Source organism: Bradysia coprophila, unplaced genomic scaffold (assembly GCF_014529535.1).
Source record: "Bradysia coprophila strain Holo2 unplaced genomic scaffold, BU_Bcop_v1 contig_184, whole genome shotgun sequence".
NCBI lineage: Eukaryota > Metazoa > Arthropoda > Insecta > Diptera > Sciaridae > Bradysia > Bradysia coprophila.
This window is the reverse complement of record NW_023503448.1, coordinates 38,705-50,589: the sequence shown is the minus strand read 5'-3', so window position 1 is coordinate 50,589 and position 11,885 is coordinate 38,705. Positions and strand designations below refer to the sequence as shown.

The window sequence follows — 11,885 nt, the reverse complement described above, 5'->3', positions numbered from 1 at the left end:
GTAGTAACTTGTAAGGCGTCGGCAACATGACTATGACTAAAAGGCGTCCTACTGTTTTTTAAACGACTTTTTCTTTCAAAGATATGGTCGTTAAAAAAATGGTAGGACGCCATCTAGCCATCTTGCCGACGAAGTGTTTGCTAATTCCTATCGCTCAGTACTACGGAATCTTGGAAAGGCCTATGTCTTGGGGTTTGTAATAGCTGAATATTTTCTCTTTTCTTTTGGAGTATCTGTAATTTCACTAACTTCGTTCCAGGGAAGTTTTGCAGAAGCTTGCTATTTAGTAAAAAAAGACATTTACATTTGCACATTTCGAAAGTTGGAAGGTTTCTTCAGAAGTCACTTAGATAAACCAAAACAGTAAATGTACAAATTTCGAGAACTTTCCGGCAGTAAGTAGCAGGTGACTTTACACACTTACACTCGTGTGCAATTTTTAGCCCCGTACGAAGTACAAGAAGGGGCTTATAGATTACGATGCCGTGTGTAATTGATGGAATTCGAAGCAGACGTAAGGGCAAAGTGTTGCCTATGTTCATAGATGACGAATCCGCAATAAAAATTTTGTCTGTCCGTCTGTCCGTCACGTCGATATCTTGAGTAAATCAAATCCGAATTCAAAAAATGTTTTTTTCCCTGAAAGATAGTCAATAGTGAGGCTAATTTTCGAAGATGGGCATATTTAGGTCGGCCCTTTGTGAGTTAGGGCCGCCTAAGTGCTTTAAGTCTTTTGGGGATATTTACGGCAAAAAACGTTGGAAATGAAAATGAAACGGAAAAGATAGGTAATGTTGATACCGATCCAGGAAAAAAAAGTTTAATAAAATCGGGTGAATGGCCCGTGAGTTAAGGCCCTAGAAGTGAAAGGCTACTCGGCCCTAAGAGTATTTTGCATATAACTCGAGTAAATTTCATCCTTTTTTCTGATTTTTATTTCATTTGAAAGGTAATCGAAGCCCGAATATAATGTGGCGAAGAACGTTTAAATTTGGGTCCTTGGACTGAGGCCGCTCCTCGGCCCTCAGTGTATTTTGCATATAAATCGAGTGAATCTCATCCAATTTTGCTAATTTTGTCTTATATGAAAGGTAATTGAATACCCGAATAGAATGTTTGAAAATTAGGTCCTTGGACTGAGGCCGCTCTCGGCCTAAGTGTATTTTGCATATAACTCGAGTAAATTTGATCCGATTTCCTAATTTTGTTTCATTTGAAAAGTAATCGAACGAGGAATAGAATGTTGTGAAAAAAAATTAAATTTGGGTCCTTGACTAAGGCCGCTACTCGGCCCTAAGTGTATTTTGCTTATAACTCGAGTAAATTTGATCCGATTTCCTAAATTTTTTTTCATTTGACAGGTAATCGAACACCAAATAGAATGTTGTTGGGAAAGAAAAAAATTGGGTCCTTGGACTAAGCCCGCTACACGGTCCTAAGTGTATTTTGCATATATCTCGAGTAAATTTCATCCGATTTTCCTAATTTTGTTTCATTTGGAAGGTAATCGAAGGCCGAATATAATGATGTTGAAAAAATTAAATTTGGGTCGTTGGACTTAGGCCGTAACTAGGCCTTAGGCCTCTCAATAAATTAAAATTTTAGGTCAACTTGAAATTTGTGTTACATTTGAAAGGAACGTCGTACGGGGCTTCGTAATTGCTCTATGCGCAATTTGTAAGATGTACACATTTCATAATAATTTGACTTCAACTAGGGTGACTGACGCACAAGGGTCACGTGCGCAATAGATGTACGGGTTCGTACGGGCTCAGTCGCTGCAAACGCTCCGACTGTTCTGACGGCTCGTTTTTTGAGAACTCTATAGAGCCTTTAATGTAACCATTCAAATGTTTGCCATGAAGACTCTCAATTCACTTCGATACGCAGGTTCGATCAGAATCGATCGTTTTTAATTGAACTTGACGTGAGATTTTTGGCACCCTAATGTGCACAAAATTTATTTTCAGACATACAATGGGGCCAGCTGAAAATACATTTTCATTCTTAAACGCAAATGGAAATTAGAATTTATTAATTCAGCAGTCGACTTCAAAATATAAAATGGAAAGGTACCTACACCTTCGAGATAAAAAGCGGTTACTGAACGTTGATGTTTTAACGATAATTTGATAACATCAGCCACCTAAGCAACAGATATAATTTTACAGAATGAAATTCCTTCCAATTGTTGTTCTCGTTTTCACACTGTTGCTGATCCAGGTTTTCTTTCAAATTTTAAATATTAAAAACAATTTCATTTTGCGAGTTATTCATTTTTGCTTTATATTTACAGATTAGTGAAGCAAATCCTGTTCCACAAGTTCGAGCACAATTCCTTGGCTCTGGTATGAACCCCCAGATTATGGATACAAAATTCAATATGCTTAGCAAAGTTATCGCTGGTGTGCAAGTTTTGACAGAGAAGTCGTGTGAAAATTTTCGTCTTATATATTTTCAAAAATAAAAAATTAAAGAGAAATTTTCAAGCTTGGCGACCGTTTGATTCACTTAATAACCAAACCATTTGATTGAAATTGACACTAAAACGATAAACGCTGGTCTGGTCAGGAAACCAAATTGTTAAGACTATTGAAGTAAAAGATTGTGTTTAAAATCTTTACGACACATTGAACAATGGAAGTAGCCAGATTTAGTGAATATGAGAATTACTCCAGCTAAACACAGCGGACGCGAAGACCTAACTCACATTTTTGTTTTGTTTATACTGTCAAACTTGACAGGAGAAGAAACGAAAAATTTAAATTAGGTATCTTTCGCGTCGATTTCTGTGTCCACAGTTACACTTCATTGAATCCCAAAATTACTCAAGGGCCGTCTCAATAGAACAAACCTACAAATTAGAATGAAAAATCATATATTTGAATGTGTGTGTGACAGCTCCGTGTACAGACAGTAAAAAAGGACTCTTAATGTCAAAAGTCATAATTCCTCTAGGTAGTCTACCTCTATGAAATTACTTGACCCGGAACCTTAAAATGGAAAGTAAGCAAGACTCGATCAACGGACTGTACATTAAATTATTATTGAAAAATGCGAATGTTGGAAAGGTGTAATTCGTATCAACACATCACATAGAGTCAGACTATCATTGCTAGGCTGTAAACTTTGGGGAGGTCACGCAGTTACAGATACGCGGGTTACACACCATAGTTGATGATAAAATGGGCCTACTGTGATGATTGTCATCCCCGTGATGCTGTGGTGAATTTTCTTTGTCTGTAAAATCATCAGACGTGGTGTGTTCCCGCGTATCTAATAAAATGGCGGTCTGCTTGACCTCCACAAAGTTTACAGCCTTGTATCATTGTACCTTAGTGTTAAGAACGTTGAAAGAATAAATTTCCAAGGTACATCTACATACTGAAGGTAACGCAGACGCCTCAGGGAATAGCAAGAAATACGGATCCGTTAATATTCGTTATGTTGCATCCGTGACGTTTGGCGTGATAATGTTGTTGGATCTTCGTTGTTTAGTATTGAGTTTTGGCATGTGTTGCAACCTAACAAAAGTGAATTTGACTTGTGTCCAACATTATAAAAACTATATTCACCCGAAACTTTGGATCCGGGTGGACTGCAAGGAATTTCGCACCGCGTCATTCACAATAATTGTCAAAATGACACATTTTGGATAAGGAAAATGTCACTTTGTAGGTTATTGTGAATGACACGGCGGGAAATTCCTCAACACCTCCAAGTGTTCTTACCTTCAGTGTTTATATACTTTGTAAATTTCTTCATGTCACAGCATTTAAACTGTACGGTCGTGTTTTATATTTATTCCGTTGCAATGTCGAACAACAGCGAAATTATCTGAAGGTCGTTTTCTTTTGAAGATTGTAATTAAATAAATTCAATTCAATTCAAAATGAATTCCCCAATAAGCATGTGTCTGAAGTAACCATACATGTGTCGACTACAGTAGAGCCATCTCTTATCAATTCTCTCCAATTTCAAAACGCAGTAAACCGTTACTGCTATATCTATACGGAGGCCGAAGTCTCACCACGATTTGGAAATGCGTGAAGGTTGACACGTGTTCCACATCGTCTGACCAACGGTGAGCAGAACCGGAATGCTGTAGGGAAACATTGGCCCCGAGGAATTGTCCCATAAAACTTTCATCCGGCAGTATGTCTGTGACTTGACCTATGTAAATCCTAACGAAGCTTTCCGATGTACCTGAATCCAAAATTCGATTATTTTACGAAAAACTTGTGAAATGGCGTCTTGGAAGGTTATTGGTTAATTACCTGGTTCGTTAGACGGGCGAAAGAATTTCACCAACAACCAATCGTCGATTTGTATGCTTTCCGATTTTATTGGTGATGTGCAGATCGTTTGTCTGTCTGTTGTTTCATCAACGTATATCGCACCAATTTTGCTGCGAAAAATGTCTGCCTTATGCGATGAAGGTACTTTAGAAACTGTCCGAGAGTTTTGCTGTCCCCTTTTCATCTGACAAGAATTTGTTTCCTCGAAGCAGTCTTGGACCTGTACACTTCTTAGCCTTTGAACAGATATGATGCTTCTACGTGAAGGTAGGCAATTTTCCATATCCATCAACCCATCATCATCGCTCAAGTCAGAATTTAGTCCAGATAATGGCCGCATTCTGTAGAAATTGACGCCTGTTACAAACGGAATACCTAAGGCTGTATATGAGGAAGTTAAGTATGGTTTCCACTAAACAAAAAGTACTCCGTGAGAGAGCCGTGAGATAGCGAGCTGCCAAGTAAACAATGCAAAAATTTCATTTTGTCTATCACACGGAGTACTTTTTTGGTAGTGGAAATCAAGCATTACGTCCAAACTAAAAGTAATGCAAATGCGCAGTTACGCACGGACCCCTACTTTCAAGTGAATTTAGTTTCGTTATGTTGCACACATGTTGAATTCGTTTGCATCAAGTAGCAGCCAATGGTGAGGTGAATTCGATTCCATACAAACTTTGCAGGTGCAGCAACTTGAGCCACAAGAAAATGTGATGATGGCAACATCATAAAAATGAGTTCATCTGAAAGTCGGAATCAGAGAAATGTTAAGTTGGTACACATGCGGCGAGATAGAAGGAACACAGACAGCTGGCACCTATGGGAAGCTAATTCATATGAAATTCTATCGCATTCTCTCCCATATATGCCAGCTGTCATTCACATGTTCCTTCTATCTCGCCGCAAGTGTACCAACTTAACATTTCTCTGGTCGGAGTCCGTATAAAATTTACTGTGTTGAGTATTGAGCTGCGTGAGATGCAACCTAACAAAGTGAATTTTTCTCGATTTTACTTGTGTCCAACGTTATGAAAATTATATTCACCCGAAAGTAGGGATCCGCGTGTTTTTGCGGATCTGCGGTACCTTCAGTGTTTACATACTTTGGTAATTTCTCTGATCCGCTCAGGGTTTGCATTAACTTCGGTGTTTATATATTTTGATCGGACGAGTTATTTGGAAAGAAGTGGATTAAGAAGGATCAGGCGCGCTAAGGTCGCAGGGTCTCTGTGGTGAAATTCACTCATTTTTGCACTTTTGTATGGCTTGTCCTTCATTCGTATATTTCACGTGCAAGTCTTCAATTTGACCACAGAAACTTTGCGTCAACGTGCATCTAAAAAATGTCGATCCGCGCTACTTACATAACTAGGGATGTAAAATAAAGTTGAAAGTAGAAATTTGATCACGTGATTATGTTCGGTGTAGCACAGTTGTTACATCTATTGGACTTTTCAATTTACATTTCAGACTTTACACAAAGTCAACTTGGAGTGTCTCGTCTCGTAATATAAATTTTGTTCTTCACAACACACCCAACACACCAACCGTTTCCCACTGATACAAACTCTGTTTCTCCAATTGGGCTTCTATTCGACGGAGCGAAAAGCTGCGTACTGATTTCGTCTGAAATCAGAGATGTACGAAAGTAATTGTCGACCGTTGTTCAAGGAAAGTCCAAAATTTTGAATTGCACAATTTGTATTTCCAATAACGATGAGATGATACACTCTAAGACGCTCAGTTTTTCCTTTCATTTGCGTTTATCGCATTGTTGTTGTATTGTAACGTTTTTGCGAACGAAACAATAAATGTTTCGGGAGATAATTTTTTGCGCTACAAGTGACACGGTATTCCCTATTCCATTGCTTATCACATGAATGTTTTATAATTTGCTCAACGACACGAGTTACAGTTTCATTCACATCGGAAAAATTGAATGAGCAGTACCACTCCGCTATCAAACATAAAATCGGAGTTACCAACTCAGTGCCGTGGAATGATTTTCCTAAATTTTTTCCCACACCCTGTACCAACTAGCTAGACGAAGGTAGCCACTGAAATATTTCCAGCAGCCTAACGGGGTACAAGTGTTCGATTTAGGAACTATAAACCGAAAATAACGGAACCTGAGAAAGCTAAAATTGGTTAGGTTCACAGTTCTGCTTCTAGCATGAACGTAAGATATATTTGGAGGCTACTGCAATCAGAATAGGTATTGCATTTTCTCGTAAAGGACTCATGATTTCTTGGTGTGAATAAATGCATATTTGAAAATTTGGAGGCTTTTTGACGTTGGAAAAATGAGTGTTAGTGCTAGAAGCAGTGCTATGTTAGGTTCCAAGATAGATAATGTTGGTCAAACGATCTAGCTACTGTTGATAAACGAACCTTTGCATCTATTTGTTTGAAGTTAGAAGTTAGATTGAAGTTTGCGACCAGAGCGAAGCGAGGGCCGTAGCTTACACGAGTTGACTTTTATTGAAGACATGTTCCATTTCTTGACCGGAGCATTTTATAGACACTAACACTCTACTGTGAGCATAGACCAGACCTGTATGTACCAGAAAATTAAGTTATGAAGATAAGTGTCGATTTATAACGTTTCAGAACGTTTCGAAGATTTTCAGTGAAACTAGTAGATCTTCTTCTAATTATGTTTTTGTAGCAATGGGACAAGTGGGTTTGCCTGTAGAGGCGCCACATTTTTTTCATAGTGCTTCATTCTCTCCGGCTTATTTTCATGTGAACCAACTTCACATTTGTCATTACAGAACACATGTCACCATATGAAGTTGGTTCACATGAAAATAAGCGCAGTGACAGCAGTAATTTTATGACAGAATGTACTAACATCAGTGGACACGTTGAAGTTAATTGCGGCTTGCCAACTTTCTGAACCCTGGACTTTACTTAAATAGTCGGGGAATGCCTCCAAATAAATTTCTAAAAATCCAAAACTGAATTCTAGATTTTTAGAGATTTATTTGGAGGCATTCCACGACTATTTAAGTAAAGTCCAGGGTTCAGAATGTTGGCAAGCCGCAATCAACTTCAACGTGTGGAGAGCGATTTTTGACCACTTTGTTTAAACTGGTCTCGGGGTCACACATCAAAATAAGAGAAATCACATACAAATTTAAACTGTGCTCAACTCTCAATTTCTTTTTTCATTGATGAATATTTGACAGCTGACACCGAGACCAATTAAATTTAACTGGTTTAACTGTATTACATTTCTTCTTAGTTTTTAAACATCATTCTCCTAACAAAAGTACATTCAATTGAAATAAATCATTACCAAAACTATTGAGAAGTAAATGGATTTGACCCACCCGACAGGTGGCACCCAGTTATTTTATGCACTTTTAGACAACGTCCGACTACTTGATTCTTAGTAGGACGACAACTGAGTCTCCATTGTCCTTAATAACCAAAAATTAAAAGACTACATCCGCATGTTGAGTTTTTTTTATTGAACATCTTATGGTAGAAATGAATCCCGCGAAGAGTGCTTTTTTATATCAAAACCTCCGAGAAGTTCAGCTCTATTTTCGTTCGATTTGATTCTTGGTAAAATTACAATTTCTAGAAAATTTCCGACCTCAATTTCGCGGAAAAAGATTATAAAAAGCGATGACATTTGCTCCTATTTTTTGTGTGCAAATAAAGTAAAGTTAAATTAAAAGTAGGTATACAAAGAGAGACCCGCACGAAGTGTGTGTAACTGGAAAAAGTCTATATGAAAAGTTAAATGCAGAAACGCAACCTGTTAGCGATTTATAAGAAAAATGATTTTTTTTTTCGTTCTGTTTTGATGTTTTTTTGGTTGAAAAAAAATTTCTGTTGACAACCAGTTTGATACGAAGCCAAATGAATGACGTTTCATTTATCTTATAAGTCGCTAATGTGACATGTCCCTTTCTTGCATTAAACTATTCCTATGCACACATGCAAGTGATGTATACTCTTCGTCTTTAGGAGAATGATGTTTAGAAACTAAGAAGAAATGTAATAGAGTTTTCCCATATTTTAGTACAATCTATCATAAAATTACTGCTGTCACTGCGCTTATTTTCAAGTGAACCAACTTCACTGCTGTGACATTTCATAGGAATGAATCAATGTGAAGTTGTTTCACAAAAAAATTGTCCAGTAAGAATGAAGTACTATAAAAAAATGTGGCGCCTCTACAGGCCAACCGACTAGGCGAGTACAACCACTCGATTTATTTACAAGAAAAAAAAAGCTTTGAGCAATACCCTCTCTAGCAACCAAACTATAAAAAATAAGGTGGTAAACATTGACAGTGTGCGCTGTCAGAGAAAATTTTACACTTTTAAAAATAAATTAAATGAAGTATTAGCAGCGATGACCTTTTTTGTGTTGAAAATATTACGTCTACTGTCACCGTTTTGGTGTTCGAAAGTCAATAATTTGTGATTGTGATGTCTTTTTTTGTGTGTTGCTCCGTCAGTTTGGTGTGCAAAAATGAAAGAAAGTTTAAAATTTGTCTTTTTCGTGTGACGTCGATATTGCTTTAAAAAAAGCGCGGCACGGCAACTCCATTACAAAAAAAGTCAGTGTCAAATTTGTCAAAATAAGGTGGTATTTTGACTGCGTCAAAACGAAGTTTGGTTGCTAGAGAGGGTATTGCTTTGAGATTTGTAGCTTTCTACGACGAGGGGAATCACCTACTGCTATGATTTTCATACAGCCCTAATATCAATGCCTTTCATTTCATGTATCATTTGTAGTAAACGGGGCAGTAATTCAGTAGATGTAATCAAACAAAACAAAAAAAAAAGAACGAACACCAATCCTCAATCTTGGCATTTCTTCGGGAATTCGATGTCACATACGTCATGGTAACGTATAAGACGGTCTCAAGTCTATGGTCTTTTTCGAACGTTTGAGATTTACATCTTCACCCTGATCGTACAGGCTTTAAAATGAACCAGAAAGAACTTTATCTCAGTCCCAAAAGTACTAATCTAAAACAGTTTTTTCTACGTTTAAATGTGCACGAAAAGTCTTCAAAGCATCATTAAGTCGTTGAAGTGCGTTGAAGAGAGTATTAATCAAAAATTATGAAATTGTTTATTTTTGTGTTGTTCGCCCTGTTTGCTACGGCATTCGCAAGGCCAGGTTCTATTTTGAAAGCAGTTGCTGAAATTGGTACGGGCATTATAACAGTCCCTGGAGGATCAATAATGGGTTAGTGAACAATTAAATGTGCGAACGAAAAGGGATTTTAAAATATTTTGTAAAATTAGGTGGTGTTGGATCATTCGTCGGTAGTGGTGGCGATCCCGACCGGACTGTTCAGGGCTTTCGACACGGTATAGCAATTTCATTTAAAAAAAAAAAAACTTTTTGACAAAATCAATTAATTTAGGTGCCCAACAAGGAGTTAACGTTGCCAGGAATGCCGGACGTTACTGATTATAAGTTTTGTAATTGTCTGAAAAATGAAATAAAATTTGAAAATTTTTCTAAACTTCAACATCGCAGTGTTTAGTGTTACAAGTTCCAAGCATTATCACTGTTCCTACGGTTAAGTGATAAGAATTACAGTACAGTGACGTACCACTCAACATTGTTAGTGTGTTCCAACTCGTACTCACACAACGAAAACAAGTTATTTATCTGTCGCAAAAGATTGGCAGAGTTCTATGCTATGATGACACGGCCTCCAAATATTTGTTGTGTTAATGCTTGGAGGACGTGACATTGTGTCAACAAGATCTTGTGCAAACATGGTATGAGTTAACCCTGTTGTTTGAACCGATTGTCGATGATCGATGACAATACTGCCAAAGTGAGTGAAAATGTCGAAGATTATATGCAGCAGGTAGAAGGAGATGCTTTGGGAACTCGCAATGATTCGTGCGAGTACGGTGTACAATACAAAGTCAACTCAAAAATTTGATCTCAATCGCGGACCAGCATTTATTCCCGGCAAAACAAATTCCGAACTTATCTCGGTCCGTGGGCAAACGGATACACGCCATCTGTAGTCAGGAAATATACACTGCCGATGATTCCAGGTCCGTCCTGTAGTGGCTCCCCACCCATTCGTCTGCTAGTTCCACTTATGACACAATTTCGTTGTCTGATGTCATTCAGATCCCGACATCTAATCGCTCCGAATATGTTTCTGGGATTGACGGAGGCGGCATAAAAGTCACTTACTAAAAAGTGCCCACACTGTCCCACCAAATCATTTCCACATCCAGGCTGACTTGTGCCTATTGAAGGAAAAGAAAGTGTTCTATTCATAACCGCCCGCATATTCTCCAACCGGAGACCGTTTCGTTACCCCAATTCGGATAGAAATTAGCGTGAGAGAATGGATGCTCAAAACCTAGTCTGCCACCATCAGTAACTATGCTTTCGACATAATCGGCGTCTGTAGAATGCAAACGATCAGCAGGATTGTCTAGCGAAAAAAGTGGGCCAGCTGGGTCTACGATGTAAAAGTGTTAAGACACAAAACAATAATCCAACAGCGGCACAGAGAACAATCTTTACCTAATCCAACTATCGCATGAATACGACCGCGAGTTGTTCTTTTGCCTGCAGCACCACCAACATGAGCACCTAAACTTGATCCAACAATTGTTACAGCAGAAAACGGTAGTCCACGCACATTGAGCCAGTCTATGTATTGTGCAAGGACGTGACCAACTTCATTCACTCTATTCCGAGCGGTTATGTAATTAATCGTATTCGAGCCTGCACCCCAATCAACCACAAAGTAATTGCAGTCAACGTTCGCCAGCAAAGCCGATCTTATCACTGATCCCCATGTGGGGCCGCCCGCTCCCCAGCCATGAATGTGGAAACGTGTCTGACGTTGCATACTGAAATGGCTAGCATCGAGCTGCGCATTATTGTTAATTGTCACGATTTGCGGTTGATTGGGATTGGCTCTTGTCCACAAATGGAAGACAACATCGCTGAAAGCGTTGAACAGTGGCTCAATGGCCAAATCGATGTTGTTGATGTCGACCAAGTGTAATTTACCATCGGTATCTGGAACCAATTGCCAGTCTTCGTCGTTAGACGAAACGATCACCGTACCGTTGGACTTAATCGAGCCGTTTTCATAGATTGGTATTGACGTAGCTGGGTATATCGTGATAATATGTCTCTGATAACATTCATTGCGAGCTATTTTTGATAAAAAAAAATATTTTTACCTGCGGCCACCAGTAAGGCGAAGAAAAAGCAAGTGCGCTGCATGGTGAATGAATTCGAATGAACAGATTTGCGCGTCTCATAATCAGCTTTATATAGGAAAAGATTTATCAGTCTCTCGCTGGTTGAATCCTCCAAATAAATGGCTTTTAATCTCAGAAGAGAAACAAAGGTGAAACTCACTTATCTGCTAGCATTGTCTGTTTATCAAGCTTAGATAGGCATGAATGGAGGGATCTGAATGATGCGTTTGATATCTGTTATCGACAGTGACGACAGATGCAAGTGATGATGAGTTCTAGCGGAGCATTGGCTCTTGCTTTTTTGATCCTATGCATCAGAAAGTCTAGAAAGCTTTTATTTTGCATCAATCTGTTGAAGAAG

General features: G+C 38.5%; 1 protein-coding gene and 1 long non-coding RNA gene across 2 annotated transcripts; one reads left to right on the top strand and one right to left on the bottom strand.

Annotated features, from left to right (window-relative positions):
• Nucleotides 1-2,077: 2,077 nt before the first annotated feature.
• LOC119075122 lies at nucleotides 2,078-2,485 on the top strand. Its single transcript, XR_005087312.1, has 2 exons — nucleotides 2,078-2,223; nucleotides 2,297-2,485. It is a non-coding gene; the product is annotated as an uncharacterized LOC119075122 (long non-coding RNA).
• Nucleotides 2,486-10,225: 7,740 nt separating this feature from the next.
• LOC119075121 (lipase member H-A-like) lies at nucleotides 10,226-11,639 on the bottom strand. The gene is made up of 4 exons (XM_037181507.1): nucleotides 11,504-11,639; nucleotides 10,833-11,429; nucleotides 10,621-10,767; nucleotides 10,226-10,549 (listed from the first exon to the last, which is right to left on the bottom strand). Exons 1-4 carry the CDS (start codon nucleotides 11,544-11,546, stop codon nucleotides 10,278-10,280), a joined length of 1,059 nt encoding a protein of 352 aa, XP_037037402.1. The 5' UTR covers nucleotides 11,547-11,639; the 3' UTR covers nucleotides 10,226-10,277.
• Nucleotides 11,640-11,885: the final 246 nt, after the last annotated feature.

Excerpts from the sequence above, each read along its gene's own strand:
- LOC119075121 (XM_037181507.1), bottom strand. The coding sequence starts at position 11,546 with ATGCAGCGCACTTGCTTTTTCTTCGCCTTACTGGTGGCCGCAG. Across the intron at positions 10,768-10,832 it reads TCATGCGATAGTTGGATTAG|ACCCAGCTGGCCCACTTTTT; the intron begins GTAAAGATTGTT and ends TTTACATCGTAG. Across the intron at positions 10,550-10,620 it reads TAATTTCTATCCGAATTGGG|GCACAAGTCAGCCTGGATGT; the intron begins GTAACGAAACGG and ends TTCCTTCAATAG.